The 27,272-nt window shown below is 36.8% G+C and overlaps 1 protein-coding gene across 1 annotated transcript in view; it reads right to left on the minus strand.

The window, feature by feature from the left end:
- DNAJC15 (DnaJ heat shock protein family (Hsp40) member C15) overlaps positions 1 to 27,272 on the minus strand; it is a 72,389-nt gene that overhangs the window by 16,574 nt on the left and 28,543 nt on the right. The window contains exons 2-5 of the mRNA XM_040448526.1: positions 24,979 to 25,030; positions 21,933 to 22,006; positions 12,452 to 12,528; positions 2,425 to 2,495 (exon numbers count right to left, since the gene is read on the minus strand). Coding sequence (XP_040304460.1) covers positions 2,425 to 2,495; positions 12,452 to 12,528; positions 21,933 to 22,006; positions 24,979 to 25,030 — 274 coding nt within the window. The remainder of the gene's footprint in view (positions 1 to 2,424; positions 2,496 to 12,451; positions 12,529 to 21,932; positions 22,007 to 24,978; positions 25,031 to 27,272) is intronic.

Genomic DNA, 27,272 nt, shown 5'->3' on the forward strand with positions numbered 1-27,272 from the left:
AGACAGAGAGAGAATGTATGTGCATGTATGCAGAAGAGGGTCGGGGGTGGGGGGTGGTACAGAGGATACAAAGCAGGCTCTGTGCTGTCAGCACAGAGCCTGATGTGGGGCTTAAACTCAGGAATTGTGAGATCATGACCTGAGCCAAAGTCAGACGCTTAACCAAGTAAGCCACCCAGGTGTCCCTAGAACAGGAGTTCTTAACTGTGAGCATATGGCTGGGTGTTGAGAGGTCTATGAACTCTCTGAAACTCCAAATGTTTTTTAAAATTGTGGGTGAATGAGCAATTATATGGACAAAATGTACACAGTTGCCAACATATTCTTAAAGGGTACAATAATCCAAAATGATTAAAAGTATCTTTCTTAAAAATGTGATCTGGGGGCACCTGGGTGGCTCGGTTGATTAAGCGTCCAACTCTTGATTTCAGCTCAGGTCATGATCTCACGGTTTGTGAGTGTGAGCCTCACATCAGGCTCTGTGCTGACAGCATGGAGCCTACTTGGGATTCTCTTTCTCTCCCTCTCTCTGCCTCTCCCCATTCTATCTTTCTCTCAAAAATGAATAAACTTAAAAAAAAAAAAGTGATCCGAATAGAAATACAGAGTACAAGGGCACCTGGGTGGCTCAGTCGGTTAAACGTCCGACTTCAGCTCAGGTCATGATCTCACAGTTTGTGGGTTCGAGCCCTGTGTTGGGCTCTGTGCTGACAGTTCAGAGCCTGGAGCCTGCCTTGGATTCTGTGTCTCCCTCTCTCTCTGCTCCTCCCTCATTCATGCTCTGTCTCTATCCCTCAAAAATAAATAAAAGTTAAAAAAAGAAAGAAAGAAAAATACAGACTACAGGTTTTTCATTAATTGAATAGGTATATAAAGATATTACATTCTATAACCAAAAGGACTTTAGAAATAAATCCCTTCATCTTCCAGAACATAAAATTGACATTTGGAGAGTTTAAGGAAGTGTTCAAGGCCATATTGCTGGCTGGAAGGCAGAAGCCAGAGAAAAACGCCAGCCTCCTGCTTCCAGGTCCCTTCCCTAACATCCTGCCTCCTACACAGAGCCAGACAGGATTATCAGTAAGCATGCTACAGGCAATCAACAATCCCACCTCTGATAAATATATGACCTCAACACAAATCAAGTAATTTTTTGAATACTACTGTATAAGATACACATTTTCTTTTTTCTTTCACTACAGGTATCTGAAAATAGATGTTCTCTTAGCTCCATTTTAGAACTGGTTTCCTTGCCAGTAGGCACCGTCAACAACTTGTCAATCGTCTGAAAGACCTGAGTGCCTGATCCCACTGCAATCAATCAGAGAAGGGCACACACTTGACCTGGAAGGGACAAAGGATGTTTAGGAGAAAGAGGGCTTTAAGGAGGCACTTTAAACACATTTCTGCCTGAGTCAATTACTCAGAAACCCCACAATACAAAGTAATAGTTGAGTAGATCTTTCAGTAACTGTTAAAGCTATTTGGAAATTTTAAGCAAAACCTCTTTTCAAAGTTTATTTTCTGTTTATTCATACTAAACTATACTAAAGAATAGCAAATGCAAAAATCAATGATGATGTTTAGTGAAAAGAATTTTTATAGGAAATAATTAAGTAAGAAAACTCAAAAAGAATGCCCTACTTTGGTGTGAGTTAGGATGTGCAGAAATCCAAAATTTGTTTTTAATTTTTTTCAAAATAATTAGAAAACTGAAATCCTGTAAATAAGAATCCAAAAAACCCTTCACTCCCCCCCGCCACCCTTGACTTCTGAAATACAGTGCAACTTTCTACCATCTGTTATTTTAGAGAAGAAACAGTAATGAACATATGGGCTTTCTCTCTCAAGCAGCTGTAGTGTAGTTAAAGTTATAATAATTGTCTTTCTGTAAGATAAATTTACATTAAAAACCTGGCCAGTTAAAAACAAATGGCTCAGCCTCAGAGCCTTCCAGAATAAAATTAAGAAATACAGAATTATCTATGACATATTACAGAGATTTAGAGGATATCCTCTAAATCTTATGTTTTTATGTTTAAGGTTAAACCAACGTAACTCATGATGCCCAAATCAGTTTATACAGAGTCTACAATTCATGTTTTCTCTTTCCCAATCAAAATGCTAGGAGCCTCAAACAGTAGTTAGGTACACATACATAAAAATCAGTAACTCAATTCTTGAAAGCTTATGATATAAACCCACCACTTCTGTGGGTCAATGAACTCTAACCCAAAAGCATATTTATTTATAAGAAAAATCACAATACATGTGGCACATAATCTTCCATTTCAAATATATGTATGTATGTGTGTGTGTGTGTGTGTGTATACATATATCACTTATAATGAGTTTAAGTAAACTGAAAAGAAATTCAGAGCAGATTCACATCCACATATTTTGAAAATTAGGAATTTTGCCTACCTTTATCTGGGTGATTCAAAATCATAATTCTCCTATGAGCTGTTCTAATCTTGGCCTTGCCAGCAGATGGGCTGTAAAAAGAAATTAAAGTGCTTATAATAAATAGTGTCAAATGCAGATTATAAATTAACAGTTTATATGGGTTTTAAGGAATTAAAAACTAATGAGAATTTCACCATCTTGTGGATAAATATGAAATTACAGCTTGTCACTTAATTTTACTAACTATCAAAATAAACCATTGATTCAATGTCACATGCATTTTTCTTCCTTTGTAATGCCAATCTCTATTCTTAATCACTTTAAAAAATAAAACACAATATATAGGGTAGGACAGTCACAGTCTATAGATTATACTCAGTTTGAAAACTTATGCTTCAAGTTATTTGAGGAGAAGGTATTGTATATAGTGTGTAATAGACACATATTCAGACTCCAGAGCTCCTAGACTACCAGATTTTAATCCCATTCCTATTTAGGATAGGGGTAACCTTGGTGAAATTTTTTAACCTCCCCGTACTTCAGTTTTCTCATTGTAAAACAGGACTCAGAAAGACATATTCCTCACAGAGCAACTGTAAGGACTGAATCAGTTAAAGCCAACAAAGTGCTAGATCAAGTGTTCCAAACTAGTTAGCTTTTATTATTATTACATTTCAACAGAGCATCTCAAAACTCTTCATAACTCATAATTTTTTAATATAATTTATTATTAAATTGGTTTCCATACAACACCCAGTGCTCATCCCAAGAAGTGCCCTCTTCCATGCCCATCACCCACTTTCCCCTCTCCCCTACCCGCCATCAACCCTCAGTTTGTTCTCAGTCCTTAAGAGTCTCTAATGGTTTGCCCCCCTCCGTCTCTGTAACTTTTTTTCCCCTCTTCTCCTCCCCCATGGTCTTCTGTTAGATTTCATAGCTCATAATTTATTTAGCTTGGGAGAAACCTATGGGAAAAGCCTAACTGTTAGAGCCTATGCTGTAAACAAAAATTAAAGGAGAAAGTTAAATAAACCTAAAATTATTTCAGTAAAAACTAATCTATCCAGTATTGGAAATGTTTCTCACTAGCACATTCTCCAGGCAAGGAAACAAAATTAACACTAACAACAACAAAATTCTGGTATTGCTTATTAATAGCTATATTATCTTATCTAAGCTACTTAGTATTTATGGGTCTCAAATGGGGATAATAGCAACTGACTTAAAGTATAGCATGGCTGTTGCAAAACTCAAAGTAATTTAATTCATATGAATGAACCACACTGCAATAGCTAAAAAGCAGGTACTTTTAGAGAGATATTCAGACATAGGTTTAACATCCAGATTCCACCACTCATTAGCTACAAAACTCTGTCTTGCTCACTTAAACTCTCCTAAGTAAAATGGACACAATAAACCACCTCCCAGGATTATTCTAAGGATAAATTAGCTAATGCAAGTAAAAGGATTAGCATAACATCATATACAGTGTTCAAAGTGTTCAAAAATAAATAGTTTTTAGTAATTATTATGAAGACAAAGGATGCTTATGAAAGTACATTACATATTTCCTTTCAAAAGTGGGGTATAAATAACCTAATTTGACGTCTCTTGAAGGACTCAAAAGTATTATCATGAGTATAAATTAAGTGCAAAGAAATTCTTAAGGTCTGCAGAGATTTGCTTACCCTTGTTTTAAAGAGTTCTAGAATGCTTTCCATTTAAGTTTTTCTATTTACTTTTAGAACTGCCTCCCTTGCTATCAGCTGTCAAGCTGCCATTGTTCCAGTCTCTAGCTATTCCTTGACCATTACTTACTACTTCTAATCTTCTGAGGTTAAATACCAGATCACCAAACATGTTAAAGCAATAAGCATATAAAACATTCTTCTATGAATAAAAAATGTCTTGAGTCAAAGACGAAATCAGAAGAGAAAAAATATTTTGAGACAAAAGAAAATGGAAACATAATATAACAAATTTATAGGATGCAGCAAAAGCAGTTTTAAGAGGAAAGTTTATAGTAATAAATGCCTATATTAAGAAAAAGGAAAGAGCTCAAATAAATAACCTCCTTTATCCCCCAGGGAACTAGAAAAAAAAGGAAAAACTAAGACCAAACTTAGCTGAAGGAAGGAAATAACAAGGATTAGAGTAAAAATAAATGAAATAGTGACTAAAAAGATGACAAAAGATCAATGAAACTAAGTTATTTTTTTTAAAGATAATCAAAAGAGACAAACCATTAGCTATACTCACCAAGAAAAAAGAAGACAGTACTCAAATAAAATCAGAAATGAAAGAGAAGACATTAAAAGTGATACCACAGAAATACAAAGGGTCACTAGAGACTATGTTAACAATTATACATCCACAAAATGGAAATGTAGAAGAAACAGATAAATCCCAGAAACGTACAACCTACCAAGATTGAATCAGGATGAAACAGAAAAGCTGAGCAGACCAATTATTAATAATGAGATTAAATCATTAATCAAAAACCTCCCAACAAAGAAAAGCTCAGGACCTATGGCTTAAATGAAATCTAGCAAACATTTAAAGAATACCAATTCCCCTCAAACTTTTCAAAAAACAAGAAGAAACATTTCCAAATTCATTTTATGAGACCAGTATTATCCTGACACCACAAGCGGACAAGGACACTATAGCAAAGAAAATTATAGGTCAATATCCCTGATGAACATAGATGCAAAAGTCCTCAACACAATATTAGTAAAAGGATCATACATCATGAACAAGTAGGATTACTCCAGGGACGAAAGGATGGTTCAACATCCACCTATCGATGTGAAACACCATAAATGCGAAACAAAATACAGGATAAAAATCATATGATCTCCCCAAAGACACAGAAAAACCATTTGACAAAATTCAGCACCCACTCATGATAAAAACTCTCAACAAAATGGGTATAGAGGAAACATATTTCAACATGATAAAGGCCATATGACAAATGCATAGCAAATATCGCACTCAATGGTGAAAAGCTCAAAGTTTTTCCCCTAAGATCAGATACAACACAAGGTTGCCTGCTCTCACCACTTTTATCCAACACAGTACTAGAATTCATAGAGCAATTAGGCAAGATGAAGAAATGAAAGGCATCCAAATTGGAAACAAAGAAGTAAAACTGCAGATTACATGATATTATATAAAGAAAACCCTGAAACTTAGAACTGATCAACAACTTCAGTAAAGTTGGAAGATATAAAATCAATATACAAAAATCTGTTACCTTTCTATATACTAATAACAAATAATCAGAAAGAGAAATTAAGAAAACAACCCCACTGGTGCCTGGATGACTCAATCAGTTAAGTATCTGACTCTTGATTTGGACTCGGGTCACGATCTCAGAGTCGTGAGATTAAGCCCCGTATCAGGCTCTGTGCTGGATGTGGAGCCTGCTTAAGATTCTCTCTCTTCCTCTCCCTTTACCCCTACCCCTGCTCACATGTACACACACACACTCTCTCTCTCCAAAAAAAGAAAAAAAGAAAATGATGCCTTTCACAATTACATCAAGAAGAATAAAATACCTAGTAATAAACTTAATCAATGAAGTTAAGACCTGTACAATGAAAACTGTAAAATTCTGATGAAAGAAATTGAAAACACTAATAAATAGAAAGATATTCCATGCTCATAAGTTGGAAGAAATTTGTTAACATGTCCATACTATTCAAAGCAATCTACAGATTCAATGAAAGACCTATCAAAATTCCAAAGGCATCTTTCACAAAAATAGAACAAACAATCTTAAAATTTGTATGGAACCACAAAAGACTCCAAACAGCCAAAGATGTTGGTAAATGACAAAGCTGGAGGCATCACACCTCCTGCATTTAAAGTATATTACAAAGCTATAAAAATCAAAACAGTATAATATTAACTTAGAAAGAAACACACAGATCAATGAAACAGTTCTGAGAGAACGCAGAAATAAACCCATGTATATATGGTCAATTAGTTTATGACAAAGGAGCCAAAAATGTAAAACAAGTAAAAGATAGTCTTGTCAATATGGCGTTGGGAAATTTGGACAGCTGACATGCAAAGGAATAAAACTGGACCCTTATCTTATACCATACACAAAATCAACTCAAAATAGATTAAAGCCTTGAACTAAAGACCTGAAACCATAAAACTCCTAGAATAAAACACAGGGGGTAAACTCCTTGACATCGTTCTTGGTAGTAATTTTTAAAATCTGAAATCAAAAGCTAGGCAACAAAATTAAAACAATGGGACTCCATCAAAGTTTAAGAAGTTTCTACACAGAAAGGAAAACCATCAACAAAGTGAAAAAACAACCTATGGAATAAGACAAAATATTTGCAAATCATGTATCTGATAAGAGGTTATATCCAAAATATATAAAGAACTCATACAATTCAATAGCAAAGATAGATAGACGGACAGACAGACAGATGATAGATAGATCTCATTTTAAAATGAGTGGAGGATCTCCCTAGACATTTTTCCAAAAACATAAAATGGCAAACAGGTACACGCGAAGGTGATCAGCATCACTGGTCATCAGGGAAAATGCAAATCAAAACAACAATGAAATATCACATCACACCTTCTAGAATGACTACCATCAAAAAGACAAGAGACAAACAAGTGTTAGAAAGATGTGAAGGGAACCCCTGTACACTGTTGGTGGAAATGTAGACTGGTACAGCTACTATGGAACAGTATGGAGGTTCTGAAAAAATTAAAAATAAAACTACCATATGATCCAGCAATTCTACTTCTAGGTATATATCTGAAGGAAATAAAATCACTCTCAGGACGCCTGGGTGGTTCAGTCGGTTCACTGTCCAACTCTTGGTTTTGGCTCGGGTCACGATGTCTTGCTTTTGTGAGTTTGAGCCCTTCATTGGGCTCTGTGCTGACAGTGTGGAGCCTGCTCGGGATTCTCTCTCTCCCTCTCTCTGCCCCTCCTCCACTCATGCTGTCTCTGTCTCTCTCAAAAATAAATGAATAGGGGCGCCTGGGTGGCGCAGTCGTTTAAGCGTCCGACTTCAGCCAGGTCACGATCTCACGGTCCGTGAGTTCAAGCCCCGCGTCGGGCTCTGGGCTGATGGCTCGGAGCCTGGAGCCTGTTTCCGATTCTGTGCCTCCCTCTCTCTCTGCCCCTCCCCCGTTCATGCTCTGTCTCTCTGTCCCAAAAATAAATAAACGTTCAAAACAAATAAAAAAATAAAAAATAAATGAATAAACTTAAAAAAAAGTATCAGTCTCTCAAAGAAATATCAGTACCCCCATGTTCACTGTAGCAAGACATGGAAACAACCTGTGTCCATGGGCAGATGAATGAATGAAAAATGTCACACACACACACACACACACACACACACACACACGACAGAATATTTTTCAGTCATTAAAAAGAAGAAAGTCTTGCTACTTGGTGACAACATGAATTGACCCTGACAGCATTATGCTAAGTAAAAAATCAGTCAAAGACAGAAAGACAAATACTGCATGATCTCATTTATATGTGGAATCTAAAAAAGCCAAACTCCCAAAAACAGAACAGACTGGTGGTTGCCAGAGGCAAGAGGAGAAGGGTGGGGGAAATGAGTGAAGGTAGTCAAAAGGTACAACTTACAGTTATAAGATAAGTGAGTCCTGGGGATGGAATATACAGCATGGTGACTACAGTCAACAATGCTGTAGTTTATATTTGAGAGGTGCTAGAACAGTAGATCTTAAAAGTTCTCATCACAAGAAAAAATACATCTGTAACTATGTGAGGTGAAGGATGTTAACTAAAGTTGTTATGGTAGCCATTTTGCAATCTGTACATATTATACATGTGTCAAATCATTATGTTATACATCTTAAACTAATATACAATGTTATATGTCAATTATATCTCAATGAAACAAGAGGGAAATTTTTTAAATTAAAAAAACCTTTTTAATAATAAAAAAGTCTTTTAGTATAAGGACTTTAGGGTATTCCTTTTGGCTTATGAAAGTCCTTTGGGGGACCATTTCAAACTTACTTTTTGGTTTGTACATACTTCCCGGATAATCAAGACAGTGTCTGATTCTAAAGACTACTAAGTTTTGAAAAATAAGTCATTAAAATTACATCATGGCTGTGAATACTTTATTAATTGCCTATTAAGAAATGGAACACACATTATTTTTTTTAATTCCAGTATGGTTAGTTTCCTGCCGCAAACTTACATTTCCCATTCTCTTGTGTGGTGCTCTACAGCCCTTCTTTCCTTTATTAGTTATACTTTCTAGTTGTTCTGCATGTATTTGACATGTCTTCTTAAGGTAGATACTAAAGAGCAGAAGCTATGATTTGTATCTTAAAATAGCATCCAGTATTGAATATGCAGTATGTGCTTGATGCATTTTATATAGTCCTCCAAAACAAAATGGCTCTAAAAGGTAAACTCCTTCAAATAATGGCTCTATATTAGTAAACACTGACACTATAAAGGATTACTGTATTGCAGAAAATCTTAAAATGGAAAAAGAGGCGCTTTAAAAAACATTTCATGAAACAAATCAAATGTGAACCACTAGATAATGAAGATGTAAGTTGGGTAAAATCCAAATGGACATTCTATGTTCTTTGGAGAGAGTATAAATGGTAAGTTGCATCTTACCCTGGATATTAAACTTTAATTTAGCATGTAGGACAAAATCTGAAAATTATCCTTGATAATTATATCTCATAGATTATCGTTCATAATCACTTACATTGCCTTTAACACTTGGTTTTGTACATAAAAGTCCATAAAGCATTATGTACAATGTAGTCTGCCAACCACTGAAATATACTGAAGGAAGTAAGAAATGCAAGGAAAGTTTCTATGTACAAGTACGGCCATTCAAAACATTATGCCTTTAAGATAATAATGATCAGAGTCCTAGTGGTGAGCTCTGGGGATAAGGGAAACATTCTTGTGTGCCTGCAGAATTTATTCCCTTTTCCTGACTGCTATATTAAGGCTCTAGGAATTTAATACACTTTAGTACCTTTGTTATTCTAAAGATTAAACGGGATGGGAGAATCCTAGTTCTTAAACAGTACAAAAATTAAATAAAGCTCGGATATATCTCCAGTATGGACAATTTCACCGTGAAATTGAAATATAACTTTAAATATCACGTTGCCTACATCAAGGAATACAAACTGTTCCCAGGAATGCGTGTGACTGGGAGTTGGGAAGTGGGGTTCATGGGACTGAGTGGTGTTCTCTAATCTCGTGACAAATGGAGCAGTTTTGGTTTCATCACTTTTACTATTGGTCTTTTGAATAACATTTAGCTTAACATAATTCCACAGGAGTGTTCAGAAAGTATGAAAATCTCAAATGTGAATCATTTCAGAAAGTAACAAGTATGAACAATAGTTTTCCTGGGCCACTCGGTAAAATACTTTAGGCTTCGAGAAATCAATAAGAATGCATAGACTCATCTAATAGCATATAGAGTATTTTTTTAATAGGTCATCAACAGTCAGCTCCACTGGGCCTTTGCCTACTTGTTACATAGTCTAAGTAGTTTAGATTCAATGATCACAGAGAAGGGAGCCACAGCAACGTATTTACATCTTGAAGAGTCTTGTCAAAAACAACACTACCAGACTGAAAGAAAAGGCTAGAGGAAAGCAAATAAGGGTTACCTTTCTGTTTAATATGTAAAGGGCAAATATTTAGCTTCTGCATTTGTGATACAAACGGGAAGAAAGAGGAGCCAACATTTATTTAGCATCTGTTATTTGGTAGGCACTATTATAAAAAGGTATCGTCATATCATTTTATATTATTTCAACAAGCCTAAATATTACTAACTCCGTTCAAAAATGAAGAAACTAAAGGGCAGAAAAGCTAAAAATAACTTGACTGGGATCCTATAATGCAGTGCTTCAGTGACAGAAGCAGGATAAGAATCTGTTTGGCTCAGCTGGTATTTGTTGTTATTTGTTAATACCTAAGACATTTATTTGTTATTCTAAAGATTAAACAGGATGGGAGAATCCTAGTTCTTAAACACAGTACAAAAATTAAATAAAGCTCGGATGTATCTCCAGTACAGACAATTTCACCATGAAATTGAAATATAACTTTAAATATCATGTTGCCTACATCAAGAAATACAAACTGTTCCCTGGAATGCATGTGACTGGGACTTGGGAAGTGGGGTTCACGGGACTGAGTGGCGTTCTCTAATCTTGTGGCACTAAGTGCTGTGTTTACGTGCAAAATTATCTATGTATCGGTCTCCACAACAACCCTACCAGACAGAAACTATTATTATCTCTATTTTACAAATGAGGACACTGAGGTCATGCAGCTAGTAAATGGTAAAACTGGTATTCATAGATTCACCTGTTAAGAGCATATACTTTTCAGTTTACATTGTGAGAGAGAGCACATGTGCATGCAAGTGAGCAGGGGAGGAGCAGAGAGAGAGAGGGAGGGAGAGAATCCCAAGCAGGTTCCACACTGTCAGCGCAGAGCCAGATCCGGGACTCACTCTCATAAACTGTCAGATCATGGCCTGAGCTGAAATCAGGAGTCTGACACTTAACCAAATGAGCCACCCAGACTCCCTGAGAGTATATACGCTTAACCAGCAAATTATCTTTGTGAAATTTTCTACAGTTTCTAGCTTAACAAGATAAACCTTTAAAAACAGAAATCTTAAGTCAACTCCTAATTACCTGTTGTAACAACAGGAATGCTTTGGATGATATCGACTGATATTCTCAAAAACCTTTGTGTTTGGTTTTATAGTAAGTTCCATATTCACATTTCAAGACTATGAATGGGATGCTATGGGGGCCCAATAATAGTTCCAGAAAAATAACAAGGCCATCCTGATTAATATTAAAGCAAAGAATGGTCAGAAATAGAGCCAACTTCCTATTTTGGTTCCCTCCCCTACCTAAAACCTATTCTCAGTGAGAAACTTCATCTCTTTTTTTTTTTTTTTTTAATTTTTTTTTTAACATTTATTTATTTTTGAGACAGAGAGAGACAGAGCATGAACGGGGGGAGGGCCAGAGAGAGAGGGAGACACAGAATCTGAAGCAGGCTCCAGGCTCTGAGCTGTCAGCACAGAGCCTGATGCGGGGCTCGAACTCATGGACCGTGAGATCGTGACCTGAGCGAAGTCGGACGCTCAACCGACTGAGCCACCCAGGCGCCCCAAGAAACTTCATCTCTTATATTTAAATAAAGCACCAAGCTCAACCGAACCATTTCCTTTGCTCCCTACCCCTTATCTTTTCTTGCTAAGTCAAAAGAAATAATAACATGTTTTGGCCTTAAAAATGTGCAAATCTACAAGAGATCCAAAAAACTGTATCAATACAGGACTTTATGACCTATTCTGCTTAATGATGGTGATTAAATCACCAGAAGATCTGCTGCAGATGACATACTGTAACCAACCCCCACAAAAATTTGAGTGGGCTCTAAGGGAACATAAGGTAAACAAATGAATATAGCGACTAGCAACTAAATGGCAGGGGGCATATTCTTAACTTTAAGTGTTAAATGTTATCACAGAGCAATCACACAACATCATTAGCTTTCTCCTATGTGGTCCAAAGTCACACAATAGATACTAGGGTGAAACAATTATAATAAAATATGCTAGATGTCAAATTGTGAAAATAGAAAAGAACTGTGAAATAGATCCTATATTATAACAGAAAATATGATAGATAATAAATTATAAAACTGAGTTCAGAAAGAATGGGGTATCACAGTTAAGGGAGATTTTGACAATTGCTTTGAAATTTTAGTACTGTATTCAAACATAAGAGCTCAGAGCCCCTTGTTAAGGAATAAGGACACATCACATCTTTGCCTGGTATTTTTAGGGATTTGGGCTTTTAAAATGTAAAAATTTTGTATTTTTTCCTCTGCTTCCTATTCATAATTTAAAATATAAGGAAAACTTTACTGTAACATTTTCTCCCTTTTTCAAGACAAGCTTGGCCACAGAATAAAATAAGACTTATGTAGCTCACCTACCTTATACCCAAAATAAGACTAGCTTCTCGCCTACTCATTTTCTGTTCAAATCCTCCTTTATAGTAGGATGAAAGGCTCTGTACAGGAAAGAAGGAGCATGAAATAATTAGTTGCATGTATGAGGTGGCAGGACCTCAAACCTATCATAGCTGCAATAAGAGTAATGCATTTTATTACAAGGCAACATGAAACTGTAGGGGGTGGGGGGGGAGGGCACTAAACAAGGATCCTTTACAAGAAACTATGACCAAGACGAACTTAAAAAACATTAACAATTTTTTCACATTCAAATACATTAATTTTTCTACACTAAGATATAACAGAATCAAAGAAATCAACAGAAGCAAAGGCTCGAAGTCTGCCTAAGCTCTGCAATAATATTCTCATTGGGTAACCTTAACAAGTCATTTAATATTGATATGACACACGTCTTTTTTACCCACTGGACTGGCTGATAGAGAAGGAAGAGGAAGAGGAGGAACTGACAAAGTGGGGAGGACGTCAGAATAGCAGACAGCAAGGCCAAGAGAGAGAGCACAAAACTGGACTGAAAGGTCACTGAAAGGTGGCTGGAAATGCATGAGCAAGGAAGACCGTAGTATCAGAGAGGCAACTAGGGGCCAGATTGTGGGGGGCCCTGTAAGTAGCAGCAATCTTTAGGATTCTATTCTCAATGGTAGGAGAAACCAGGGGACTGGAGTCATGTCATTTGGCTTTCGTTTGAAAGGATTACTCTAAATACCATGTGAAGAATAGGAAGAAAGGTGCAGGAGAGAATCAGGAGACCAGTTAAGAGGAGATAACAATAACCTAGGCAAGAGATGATGGTGGTATGGGCCAACGTGGTAATAGAGGAGGTAGTTTGAAACTGGTCACATTCTAGATGTATTCTGAAAGGAAAACTAATAATTTGCTTGGCAGATTACATAAGGGATATGAAAAAGGGATTAAAGATGATGCAGTAAACACTGCTATACACGTGCAGCTCCCCCTTCAGACGTGAAGGACTTACTTCGTGGACGTTGGGGCTGTTGCTGGCAGACAGCACTCAGCTGTCAGACTCGTTAGAGGAGTTGCCTTGGCTAAAGAAAGTCAAGCTCAGGCCCCCTTCCCAGGGCAGTTTTCTATTTAATGACTGGTTGATATGGGGGTATAAACATTGTGGTTCATTGAGTTCAGTCCTTAAACTGCCTATCTATATTCACTTATCAAGTGACATCATTCAGTCTTGTGGCTCCTTGCCCCAACCTGGGACAACCACAATGAGCTACCCGTGCTTCAGAGCTCACTATGGGGTTGGCTGAGGCCTACTGCAGCCTAAATTGTCCTTCTGTCCTTCCTTCTCTTCCCTTCTGGAGCTGCTGATCCTAAAAGCACTCCCTGATGAACTACCAGCTTGCTAATTTCTGTCTGTCTGCTTTGTCTCAGTTCCAAGGAACTTAAACTGCAAATGACTTTAAGGTTTCTGGCCTAAATTGCCAAACTGCCACTAAATGACTTAGAGAGGGAGCAGTTGTTTATTGAGGGTAATAGGTATCAGGAGACTGGTTTTGGATACATTGAGTTTGAAATGTCTGTTAAATATCTAAATGGAAAAGTCTGACCTGGAGATAACATTTAGGAGTCACGAGTATATATAGACAGTATGTAAAGCCATGAGACTGAATGAGATCACCTAAGGAGTAAGAGTAGGTAAGAAGTCCAAACAGTGAGCCCTAGAGATTGCAGGTTTTAGGGGCACACAAATGGAGAGGAATCCGTAAGCAGACTGAGTAAGACCAGCAGTAAGGCTGAAGGAAAAGCAGCCCAAAGTAAGGAAGGGAAAAAGTTTCAAACAGTTCTGTAGGTCAAATCAGATGTGAGCTGAGAACTGACTGCTATATTTATCAAAGAGGTCAAAGTCTTTGACAAGAGTTGCAGGGAGTAGGAGTGAGAGTCTGATGAGACTGGGTTTGAGAGAGAACAGGAGAGAAGGAATGGGAGACAGCTCTCTAGGAGCTCGTAAGAAAGCAACAGGATGCACGAACTCAACTTTAGAAGGAAAAAAAAAATGCATCGATGACTGTACTGTATACATGTTTCTAAAACATGAAACTCTATTTTTGTAAGGAGGGATAAATAAGTGTATGTTTACATAAAACAAACTCTGAAAGTATATATACACTAAAATGTTACTTCTAGTTGGTGACGTTATGAATAATTTTTTTTCTTCTTTATTTCCTAAGTTTTCAACAATGAACACAGACTATTCGTATAATTTTTTTAAAAAGGAGGACTAAATAAAAGACCAACAAACTTAAAAATCAGTCCCAGGGAGCCAGATCTGGTCATTTATATAAGCTGCTCTCTTTGAACAGCTTGATATAAATTTCCACCTGGGAATAATTCCCTGGCAATTAATTCATTTCACAAACACTTCAGCACCTATTACATGCCAGCAACATTTCAAAAGAGACAGGTCAAGTTCCATCCTTATCACATAGATGCTAATGTATCAATGCACCAGTGCCGTGAGGGATATGACGTACTATTTCAAGTTTCAAGTAATTTACGATCTAGAAAGAAAACTAAAAATACCCATCTCTAAGTTGTAAGGGGAGCAAAAGAATCAAATTATGGAAGTACACATAGTAACCTGGACAAATTATACACACACATGCACGTGGAGATTATATAAAGAACGAGGGGACTTCACAGAGGAATAACAGCTAGTTTTAAGTTTTCTCTCAACAGATCAAAATTTTTACTAGATACGTACCTTACTCCCTGACATTTCTGTAAGTATTTATTTACCTTAGGGAACTCCAAAATCTCAGCATAATAAACATGATAAACTGATGTTTCATGAAGTGTCACCCCATGAGTCAGAAACTCATTAGCCCTAACAGCAGGTATTGTATCAGAGCAATTGATTTACTTTCTGGTTTGCCCAGGTAGAAAAGGAGACACAGAAAAAACTACTTAAATTTTTTAAAAATTCTTTGTAATGTTTATTTATTTTTGAGAGAAACAGAGACACAGCAGAGTGAGTCAGGGAGGGGCAGAGAGAGACAGAATTCGGATTCCACAGAATCCGAAGCAGGCTCCAGGCTCTGAGCTGTCAGCACAGAGCCTGACACAGAGCTCGAACCCACGGACCGTGAGATCAGGACCTCAGCTGATGTTGGATGCTTAACCAACTGAGCCACCCCGGTGCCCTAGAAAAAGCTACTTAAAATATAGCATCTAGATGAGACTCTTACCCTAAAACACTGGCCTTCTTATGAATAAGTTAATCTCTGCATATCTATAAGGAACAGTTTAACTATACAAAAACTCCATCAAATAGAGTAAATGGTTATATTTTTCTAACAGAATTTCCAAGAATAGAAACAGGATGCCACGACTTTTATGCTGCCATTTGAAATATACCCTGCACCTTACAAATTATTATTTTGTGTTATTCTATCCATAAATTATATACATAAACAACATACCTCAAAATCATTTTCGTTCTGAAATTAGCATTAAATGCCATGGTGTCACATCTTATCAAAGGAGATATGAAATGAACCAAGTTCAACAAAACTTCGTTAATTGGCTCAGCCAAGAGCTTAAAATACAAAAGCCCTCCACACAACCAAAGAAGAACTATATCATTCCATAATCTTAAGAAAAAATAAATTTACCATAAACTATAATCTCCTATTATTTACAATAATCTATTTCATTTATAGAGCCACAGAGGTACGATTTTAATTTGTGTTGTTTCCATGAAATTCACTTAACCATAAAACAAAAGAAGTCCAATTTTTAAAAACTGTATTCAAATAAGGGGACATTTTCACAAATAGAAAAATAAAAGCCTCGGGGCGCCTGGGTGGCTAAGTCGGTTAGATGTCCAACTTGGGCTCAAGTCATGATCGCACAGTCCGTGAGTTCGAGCCCCGCATCAGGCTCTGTGCTGACAGCTCGGAGCCTGGAGCCTGCTTTGGATTCTGTGTCTCCCTCTCTCTCTGCCCCTCCCCTGCTCATGCTCTGTCTCTTTCTGTCTCAAAAATAAATAAAAACATTTTAAAAAATTAAAAAGAAAAAGAAAAGCCTCAGAAGAAGATGAGTGACTTGGGTTTCTTCCCCAGGAAAAAAATTAGGGGTAAACACTGACTGAGTTTATAACAGATACTAACATAAGAAAGGTCAAGCAAAAAAACTACTGGTTCAAAACAGAAGATTGAATAAAAAAAGGTCTTTTGCTTCCTAAAGTGCCTCTGAAATAAGAAGAGAGAGAAAACAAGAAATGAGACAAAGAGAAAACCAGAAAGCTGAAAACAGGTAAGATTACAATTAAAGACACAAAAACATCACTGCAGCTTCAAACACCAGAGGAAAGTGGAAAAGCCTTCCCAGGAAATAAAGAAAACACTAACTTTAGAGTCAACAAATATAATAATGACATCAGGATAATTAATTAAACCAGAACAGCAGAGATGACCATTTCTAACTCCATTAACACAGAGCATAAGGGGCCCACCACCTGCCATTTTTGCCCTCTGGCTAAGAAAAACAACTACTAGCCTGAGATATATCTCAGTGTGGGTGGTAGGTCCCAACAGAAGCAAAGGAGAGTACTAGCAGATCACACTACAGAACCCAGGAGGCCAGTGAGGGGGACAGTTATGCCAAGGAATGAAATATACTCAGTGCTTAATCTTTCCTCAACCTCTCTCTGGAGGTCTCAAGCCTGCCTCTGGGTTCCTTGCTTTGGAAAACATGCCTGTTGACATAAACCATCTTTGTATGCACAGCCCACTAGCAACACTCTTGTTCAATTACAGTGAATGTACAGGGGCGACCTGGGTGGCTCAGTCCATTAAAGTGTACAACTTTGGCTCAGGTCATGATCTCATGGTCTGTGAGTCCGAGCCCCACGTCAGGCTCTGTGCTGACAGCTCAGAGCCTGGAGCCTGCTTCAGATTCTATGTCTCCCTCTCTCTCTGCCCCTCCCCTGCTTGTGCTCTGTCTCTCAAAAATAAATAAACATTAAAAAAATTTTTTTTAATAAAGTGAGTTTACCAAACTGTTATACTATTATAACATTTATATTATTCAACTCAGTCCTCACAAACATACACCAATAACCAAGGATTGTCAGACATTTGAACAAATCCAATACCACGGGGGGCAATAAAACAGAAGAAAGATGAACAAGTAACAACTGGCTTTTGGAGGAAGGAGGTAAATCAGAAAGCAGAAGAGGACTTGACAACTTTCAAATTAGTATCTTATATCCATAAAAGAGTAAATTGCTTTGAAAAGAGATATTAAATATTACTGAAGTAAAACATTTAGTGATGGATTAAATAACAGACTGGCCATTGCTAAAACCCAATCTGGTGATCTGGAAGATAAGCTATGGAAATACTGTGGAATGTAAAACAAAAAGATAAGAAGATGAAAAATAAGAAAGAAACTGTTCAGTGACATAAAGGATAGACTCAGAGGTCCAATGTGTCTCTAGTAAGAGTTCCAGCAACAGAAAAGAGAGAAAATGTAAAAGAAAAAATAATTAAAGAAAAAGTATAGAAGAATCTTCTAGAATAAAAGATAGGGAGTTTTCACTTAAATTTCACTGAGAATACCTGTGAAATTTCAGAACATCAGTAATAAAGAAAAAAAAAAAAAACCCCAAAACTTCCAGAGTTAAAAAACAAATAAAAATTACCAAAAAACTAAAAACCTAAAACACAAACAAAAGAAAACCGAAACAGGCTGCTTACAAAGGAGTAAGAATAAGAACACAAGAAATTCCAGCTGAGAGTCTCAGTTACCAGAAAATGTGGCTGAGAGTATACAGGAAAGCATGTATGTGGGCACTGAGGTTCAGTCTGAGCAGAGATTTTTTTTTTAAGTAATCTACACTCAATATGGGGCTCAGACTCATGAGCCTAGAGTTGCAGGCTCCACTGACTGAGCCAGCCAGGTGGCCCCTGAGCAGAAACTTCTGTTCTTCCCTCATACTGGCTCACCAGATTTCCAAGGAGCCAGCAGCTGATGACTAACAATGAGAGAAAAGAAACAAACCGTTTAGTAGAGAAGAACTTAAAACATTTACCATCCATGCATTCCATATGAAAAAATTACTCCAGGTAGTATTCAAGAAAAATGGAGGGAAAAAAAGGTATGAAAATACAAAGATGAGATTTAAGGACAAAATGATGTTAAATAAAGTACAGAGAAAACAAACTTCAAGAAGAAATTTAAAAAGAACCCATAGAGGGGCGCCTGGGTGGCTCAGTTGGTTAAGCATCTGACTTTGGTTCAGGTGTTCCTGTGTTTGAGCCTCACGGGGATGGGGGGGGGGGGGGGGGGGGTGGGGCGGCTCTGTGCTGACAGCTCAGAGCCTGGAGCCTGCTTCAGATTCTGTCTCTCTCTCTCTCTCTCTCACTGCCCTTCCCCCGCTCACACTCTGTCTCTGTCTCAACAATAAACATTAAAAAAATTTTTTTTTCATTTTTTTAAATTTACTTTTGAGACAGAGAGAGACAGAGCGTGAGCAGGGGAGGGGCAAAGAGAGAGGGAGACATAGAATCCTAAGCAGGCTCCAGGTTCTGAGCTGTCAGCACAGAGCCCGAAGCAGGGCTCTAACTCAAGGAGTGTGAGATCATGACCTGAGCTGAAGTCGGATGCTTAACCAACTGAGCCACCCAGGCTCCCTTAAAAAAAATTTTTTTTTAAAAACATAGAAACTTGAACCTTGAATGCTTTCCAGGTTCTCTTGAGTGACAGAGATTTAGTGGCACACAGTTACAAATTCCTATTTTTTTAACAACCCTATTTGGTTTAATAATGAATCATATTAATAACATCAAAACATTGTAAATGCTGTGTTTTATGAAGTTTGACTTTTTGGAATCATTAGTGCCAAGAGAAAGCATGCACATATTTAATTTCTCAGTTTCCCTAGAATTATTAATATTTAAAGAATTGTTTAAAACACCCTTATCTTCACAGAGGTATAATTATGATGACAGTGACGATGATAAAGATGTTCTAAAAAATATTTTCACTGCAAACTGCAACAGTAGTATTTTGTGGGGGAAAACAGGGCCAGATTTATCAAAAACTGTTTCTTAACTCAAGCCCACAAAGGAAAAGGAAAGAGGGACACATTATTTCTCTATTTAGTATACCCATGACAATCTCTCAAATTATTCTACCTTATCCGTGAGCCTCCACAGAGCAGTGAAAATTTTCTCATTTTCTTGCTCTCTCTTCCTTTACAATGTTAAATAATGCAGTTCTACAAAACTTGGGAGTCCTTTATTTATAGCATAAATATATCTACTGAATATCACCTTAACAGAAGAGAAATAATTTCTGAAATTCTCTCCATTCATTATTTATAAACATATGGAAAGACATAAGTAATATTGAATTAAGGAACTATGCCACTATTTTCATTCCTGTATTTCAAGCCACCATTTATCTATTACCTGAAGTATCTCAATACCCTCTTAACTGGATTGAGAGCTTTCACTCTGGCTTGTTCTTGTTGACCCTCCATGCAGCAAAGTGATCATCTAAAATGCAAATCACGGGCACCTGGGTGGCTCAGTTGGTTAAGCGTCTGACTTCGGCTCAGGTCATGATCTCATGGTTCATGAGTTTGAGCCCCGCATCGGGTTCTGTGCTGACAGCTCAGAGCCTGGATAGAGCCTGTTTTGGATTCTGTGTCTCCCTCTCTCTCCGCTCCTGCCCCGCTCACATTCTGTCTCTCAAAATTAAATAAACATTAAAAATAAAATAAAATGCAAATCACATTGCCCCCATGCTCAAAACCTTCCAAAAGGTTTCCATTATACTTGAAGTAAAATTCACAGTTTTGATCATAGTCTATGGGGCCTCAAATGATCTGGTCCCTATTCTACCACTATTCCCTTTGCATATTTCACTGGGGTTATTCTTGCTGCAAAGCTCATTTCCACTTCAGGACCTCTGCAGTGTTTCAGTCCCTAGATAGCTCTTTCTTCAGAGATTCACATCTGCTCTCTCATCTTCTCAGTGAGGCCTTCCCTGACCCATCTAGTATCAATTCCTCTCTGCTGTTATTCTTTCAACTCTTAGCCTGATTCAGTTTTCTTATAAGCAGTCAACACTTCTACATAGTATATACTTTACTTATTCATTCACTTGTTAATTGTCTGTGTCCACTAAAATATACACTCCTAAGGGCAGTATCTTTATATGGTCCTTGACTATACCCCACTCTCCACAGTAATGTCTGGCATGTAGAAGGCCCTTAATGAATAATTACTGAACGAATGCTAAATACCTATTAATACTGTAGCCAAATAAAATATAAATAGGAACACAGAAAAAAAACCACACATGCTCCCTCTAATCACAGACATACATTTATAGGTCTGCAAAATCACTCGCAGTTCTTTTGGACCTGAGTTTAATTATTTGTATGTCATCCTTTGAAAGTGTGGTCATTGTTCATGGCTAACTAAGCCTCACAAGCCTGTAATGCCTTTGCTAAAACAAGTCATTCATTCTCCAATTGCTGCAAGCCAAGTTGATCTATCCCATATCTGCTTCTATTTCCCAGAAGTCAACGATTATGCTGCAACACTTCAGTGAGTTTTCTTTGCATTGTGTCCAGTAGTTACAAACCAGTCCACTACGCAGTAGCTTTTAAGTATCTACTATCATTCATTCTTCACTTACATTTAGCTCAGCAGAGTAGCTACAATGCCTATAGATGAATATATAAACCCTATAGGATTTCAGCATTGGAATCTTACAATTTTATGTTTGAAATGATCAGGCGGTGGTACACGGGGATCAGTTTCAAATTTTATGATGAAATAAACTCTTGGGTAAGCTCCATCAGGGCAAGGAACTTGTCTGTTTTATTCATCAACTATATCCAGCTTCTACCACAAGAATTAATATAGACAATCACTAAAAGAATATTAATTAAACAAGGAAGATAAATTACCTCAAAGTTGGTGTAATACTACTAAGAGAGATATAATAATTAGATGTCAAAAGCAGGAATAAGATTAGAAATAAAAATAACGTGACTAAGAGACTGAAACAAATCAAGAAATAGACAAACACCCCAAGGGTATCATGAAGAAAGTAAACTACAAATGTTGAAAAATCTAAGACATTTTCTAAATTACTATCAAATATGGCATATAAACAAAAATCAAAACAAGCCTTCTAACTAAAGCCATCTTTTTTTTTTTTTTTTAATTTTTTTTTTCAACGTTTTTTATTTATTTTTGGGACAGAGAGAGGCAGAGCATGAACGGGGGAGGGGCAGAGAGAGAGGGAGACACAGAATCGGAAACAGGCTCCAGGCTCTGAGCCATCAGCCCAGAGCCCGACGCGGGGCTCGAACTCACGGACCGCGAGATCGTGACCCGGCTGAAGTCGGACGCTTAACCGACTGCGCCACCCAGGCGCCCCACTAAAGCCATCTTTAACTCACAGGAGTGGATATCTTCTTTGCCGTTTCTGTGATTACTTGTTCTAGAGGTTTCCAGATCTGAAATGCATAGCGACCTAAAAAAACAACAGGAATAAGAGCAAACATATTTTCCATAATATGGAAAGATAATACCCACAAGGTAGTAACTACAATATTTATCGATAGTTTCTTTTCTATGTATTATTTCAATAACTATTTCAAAATTTACCAGAAAGTTCTATTTTCCCAAATGTCTAATTTATTGAACAGAGGAAGCATTTCATTTTAACAGAATTAAAATAGTTATTAGATTGAGGGATGTCTGGGTGGCTCAGCTGGTTCAGCATCCAACTCCTGCAGGTCAGGTCATGATCCCAGGGTCGTGGGATGAGCTCTTGCATTGGGCTCTGTGCTGAGCATAAAACCTGCTTGGGATTCTCTCTTTCTCCCTCTGCCCCTCTCCCCGGCTCGCACATTCTGTCTCTCTCGAAAATAAAAAATAAAATAAAAATAAAAATAAAGTTATTATTTATCAAGTTCTAATTAATGATTATAAAATTAGAAAACATCAATGTTTATGTATAATATCTTCTATTTATACGATAGGATAGGTAACCAAAAAAAAAAAAAAAATCCTAGTACTCTAACACAAACTATAGATAAAGTCCTTTTATGTATGTGTAGATTCACACATCTGGTTATCTGTACTGATTTTCCCAGTGATAATCACTTTGAAATACTTTAGAGAACAAATACTATTTAGGATCTGTAAAACACAGGGACAATTTTAATGGATTTATCTACAAAGTAAAAAGCAACTATGTAAGAAATATTCACCAAAGATATTTACTGTCAATTTCTCACCAAATTTAACTATTCTCCTAAAAGCATAATTTATTTTGGTGCTTTCTTTTCTTAGGTATCCTAATAATTAAAACTCCTGAGTCATCAATAGCAAAACAGGTCCCAAACTATTTTGAGGGCATAGAACAAGAATAAAATATTACCTGATTAATTTACCTTTTGTACCCTCATCAGCATTATGTACCGATCAACAGTAGTGTCTCTCTTCCCAAAAGTCTTGCTAGAAAACCCACTATGATACTCTGGATTTTATTCAATTTCCAACCATAACCTTCTTTGCAAATCAATTTCCACTGAGAAAGCTCAATTACATACACCTCTTAGAAATTTCCTGTCTAGGGGCGCCTGGGTGGCTCAGTCGGTTAGGCGTCAGACTTTGGCCCAGGTCATGATCCCGCGCTTCATGGGTTCAAGCCCCACGTCGGGCCATGTGCTGACAGCTCAGAGCGTGGAGCCGGCTTCAGATTCTGTGTCTCCCTCTCTCTCTTCCCCTCTCCTGCTTGCATTCTGTCTCTCAAAAGTAAATAAATATTAAAAAAAGAAAACATTTAAAAAAAAAAAAAAAAGAAGTTACCTGTCTAAACACACTATTATTCCTGTGCAAACAACATGTGAAAAATAGGATGCTAGATATGGGTGATGGGAAATAGTCAATCCACATAGAAGAGAAAAAGTTCTTGACCTCAAGGAGGGCATTAAATAAAGGGAAATTAAATAAGTTAAATAAGTGACACTGAATTAAGTGAGAGCCTAACTCATCCAAACCTCTTGTCCTATAGATGTCAATTTCCATTTGATTCTACAATAGTACACAGTATAGCTTTTAAATTATCTCAAAATTTAAAATATAAAAGCACACATAATCAGGCAGGCTTGATGAAAAAAGTAGGTAAAGTCTTCAACAAGTGACATCTGAAGATTTACGTTAACCATAAACCAGAAGACCAAGTTCCAACAAGTCTAAGTGTACTTTCTCCTAAATTCTATTATTCAGTTGCATTTGGCTCTGGAAGAGAGCTGCCTGCTATTAACATTCTAGTTAGTAATAAGAACTTGGCAAAAGTGTGGTTACACAATTCACACACCAATTCTTCTCATTTTAGAAAGAAGACCCTAGCAAAAGTACAGCATCTGTCTTTAATTTCAAATAAAAACCTTCCATTTGAATTTCAAAATAACTATACCAATTCTGCTAAAATAGTTGATACTAAAATTCACGTTTCATGTTTCGGGCCAAGTTTGTCAGAATTCCTTTTTGGACGATAGTCTTCTCAGAAAACCTCAGTGTAGTCATCACGATGAGACACAAGACATTGATGGCACAAAGACCAAGAGAATCTGAACCACTGATCTTGATTTTTAAGTGTTTATGCTTAAGGTGCTTTAAGAGAGTTGCGTGAAATTAAGTATCATATAAAACAAAACAAAACAACAATCTTTTATGTCCCATTTTGCAATTGGATCTTACCAACTCCACATAACCACATGGAATGTAGCTTCACTTAAAGAGAAGATCCAACAAACAAAATCAAATCCACGAAACTTAAGAGACACAAATGCTAAAACAAAAAATGTAACAAGAGATGCTCTCAGATCAACACCTGATTAGCAAATAGCTATCCAATTTACAACTGGAAGAGATAACAATTTTGCTTTAAATTTTTATAACTATTCTTTGGTGATTTGGACAGTAAAAGAAATTCTCCCAGGTTTTCAGAAGAAATTACACCAATGTGTTTAAAAAAAATGAAGTAATTAATACATTACAGGGAATAACTATGCTCATCAAAAAAAGTGACTGCTCAGGAAATGTGACATCTTACTGCAAGAAAAAAACAAGAATAAACAAACAAAAAAACAAGGGAGAACAGAGGAACCCCATATCACTTACATTGCTTCATACTGAAGAATGTTATTAAAGTACATTATAGTTCAAGCTAAAAAAAAATACTATGAAGATCAACTATTATTGGGGCTAGTTTTCCTACCTTCTTATTGTTAATTTTCTTCACTACACAGTTATCTAGCTTTTGCTACACTGACAAATGTTCAGGGACTATAAATGGAGAAACAAATGAAAATGTATAATGTCTTAAAACCCAAACCTCAGAATACAGAGGGTATCCTCATGAATCACTATAGAAGCTATTTGGAAATATTTCTCCTGCAACATTTATTGAGAAGTATGCTTTACTTATCTTACCTGCAAAGGCAAGAGTTGCAACACCCAGTCCGACAGCTATCAAACTTCTTGCCTGTGAAGGAAAAAAAATGATTATCACTTATAGTCTTACACTGGCTTTTTTTTTCTTCAAGTAAACCATTTAAAATAATGAGAATAATTATGTTAAATACTACATTTTACTCAAGCTCTGCTGTGAAAAACAGAATTTTTTTTTAAATCTGCAGTGTCTATGGGATTCTACCTGCTGTGTACCATATTAGGTAATTTTCAGTAAACTTGGGGCACCTGGGTGGTTCAGTAGGTTAAGCATCCAACTTCGGCTCAGGTCATGATCTCATGGCTTGTGAGTCCAAGCCCCGCGTCAGGCTCTGTGCTGACAGCTAACAGCCTGTAGCCCACTTCAGATTCTCTGTCTCCCTCTCTGTCTGCCCCTCCCCTGCTCATGCTCTATATCTCTGTCCTTCTAAATAAATAAACATTAAAAAAAATTAATTTTCAGTAAACTAAAATTATTCTAGATTTCACTTAATTTCTGTATATATGAATTCATTCTACCCAAGAGCTTTTATGCTAAAATATTTTCTATAGGTTATTCTTAATAGTGGTTAAATATATTTATCTTCTACAAAGATAGAAGGAACATATTTCCTTTATATTTGCAATAGCATTTGCTATATTTTAAATTTTGATAAAACATTAGATCTATGTTTAGTAAAGAAGTCAAAGTGCCAAAAATTAGTAAGAATTATGAATAATTTAAAAGTTAGTTTATTTCTACCTTTACAGACCAATGTAAAGTTTTTTAAATAAGAGCCAAGAATTTAGAATCCATAAAGTTATGAGCTCATTCTGATCAAAATCTAATTTAAATTGGTTATATACTCCATATTATTCTATGCTTTTCTCCTTTACCATCTCAGAAAAATATTTAAATCAAAACAGATAAGGTTTACATAACAGAGCTCAATAGCTCCCCCACCCCAACATCCATTCCCTCTTTCTTCTCTAGGATTGGGAATTCCTATTTTTAGTCAGACATATTTCCAAGCCTCCCTTAGACTATGACTATGTTAACTAAATACTGGCTTATAAGATATAAGCAGGGTGGTATATGCAACTTCTGAGAAGTCCTTTGGGGAATGGAAGAAATGTCCTTCTCCTTTTCTAGTCCTCCTTCTTACTAGCTAGAAATGTAGATATTCTACCTAGAGCAGCCATGTTGGATAAAGAAGGAAAAACAATGAGATGAAAGGAGACTGTGCCCCAGATGATCAGGGAGACGCCATAGCACCCCAGGACTGCCTCTATTTACACAAGATAAAAATAAAATTCTATCTTTGTAAGCCACTATTATTTTTAGGCGCTTGCAGCCAAATCAAATTTTGATGGATACAGAATTCAGGAGAGACACGATAGAAATGTTTTTCTCTAATGGTGAGAGGTAAATCTGTAAGATCCAGGAAAGACTAAAAAACACATCTAGAAAAAAAATTTCCTCAGTAGGGAACAGAATGGATTCATTTCACACTGGTGCAGAAGTAGTAAGACAGAGGTTGAGCCTGGAGGGACGTTATGAAAGTGCTCTAACTTTAATATCCAGCATCTGTCTCTTAGAAATCTAGAGCTCTTCATAGACAAGATGAAGGAAGTTCATCTATGGTTCTCCTCCTCAGTTCTAATGCTAAGATATACTTTTTCACCAGGCAGTAACACTGGATACCCTAGTAAAGAAAGATTTCTTTCCCCCAGCAGAGCAGAGGAAGTCTAGAGCTAGCTACCCACAGAGGCAAAACAGTTTCCAAAGTTCCCGACAGGTTGTCTGTCCTGAACAGAAGGGAGGTATAGATTTAAAGAGTATAGATTTAAAGAGGATATTCTGTTGAGGTATATGTTTACCATTTTCTAAAGCTTCCCTGAGGCTGTATGGTTTGAAATTTCCAGTCTTATCTTCCACTGGTTCACTTTAATGAACCTCAGTCCTAACAAACTACTCAACTGTTTCATGTGTGAATTTATTCCTTCCTTATAACCTTGTTTAGTCTTTCATCTGTCTAGAAATATTTATATTTGCCTACCAGATATGTCCTGTTCTTAACACTTTAGTCTAAATCTGCCACAGAATTGGAGAAGTCATTTGTAACACATAATAGACAATGAGCATATATCCAAAGACATGTACAGAATTCCTCCATATTACTAGTAAGGGAGACAATCCAACAGAACCATGGGCAAAAGGTCAGGGACTTTATGGAAAAAAATCTAAATGGCTAATAAACATATGAAAAGGTACTCAACTAAAAGAATACCTAGGG

The sequence above is a fragment of the Herpailurus yagouaroundi genome, unplaced genomic scaffold (assembly GCF_014898765.1).
Source record: "Herpailurus yagouaroundi ecotype Mexico unplaced genomic scaffold, PumYag 197, whole genome shotgun sequence".
NCBI classification, from domain to species: domain Eukaryota; kingdom Metazoa; phylum Chordata; class Mammalia; order Carnivora; family Felidae; genus Herpailurus; species Herpailurus yagouaroundi.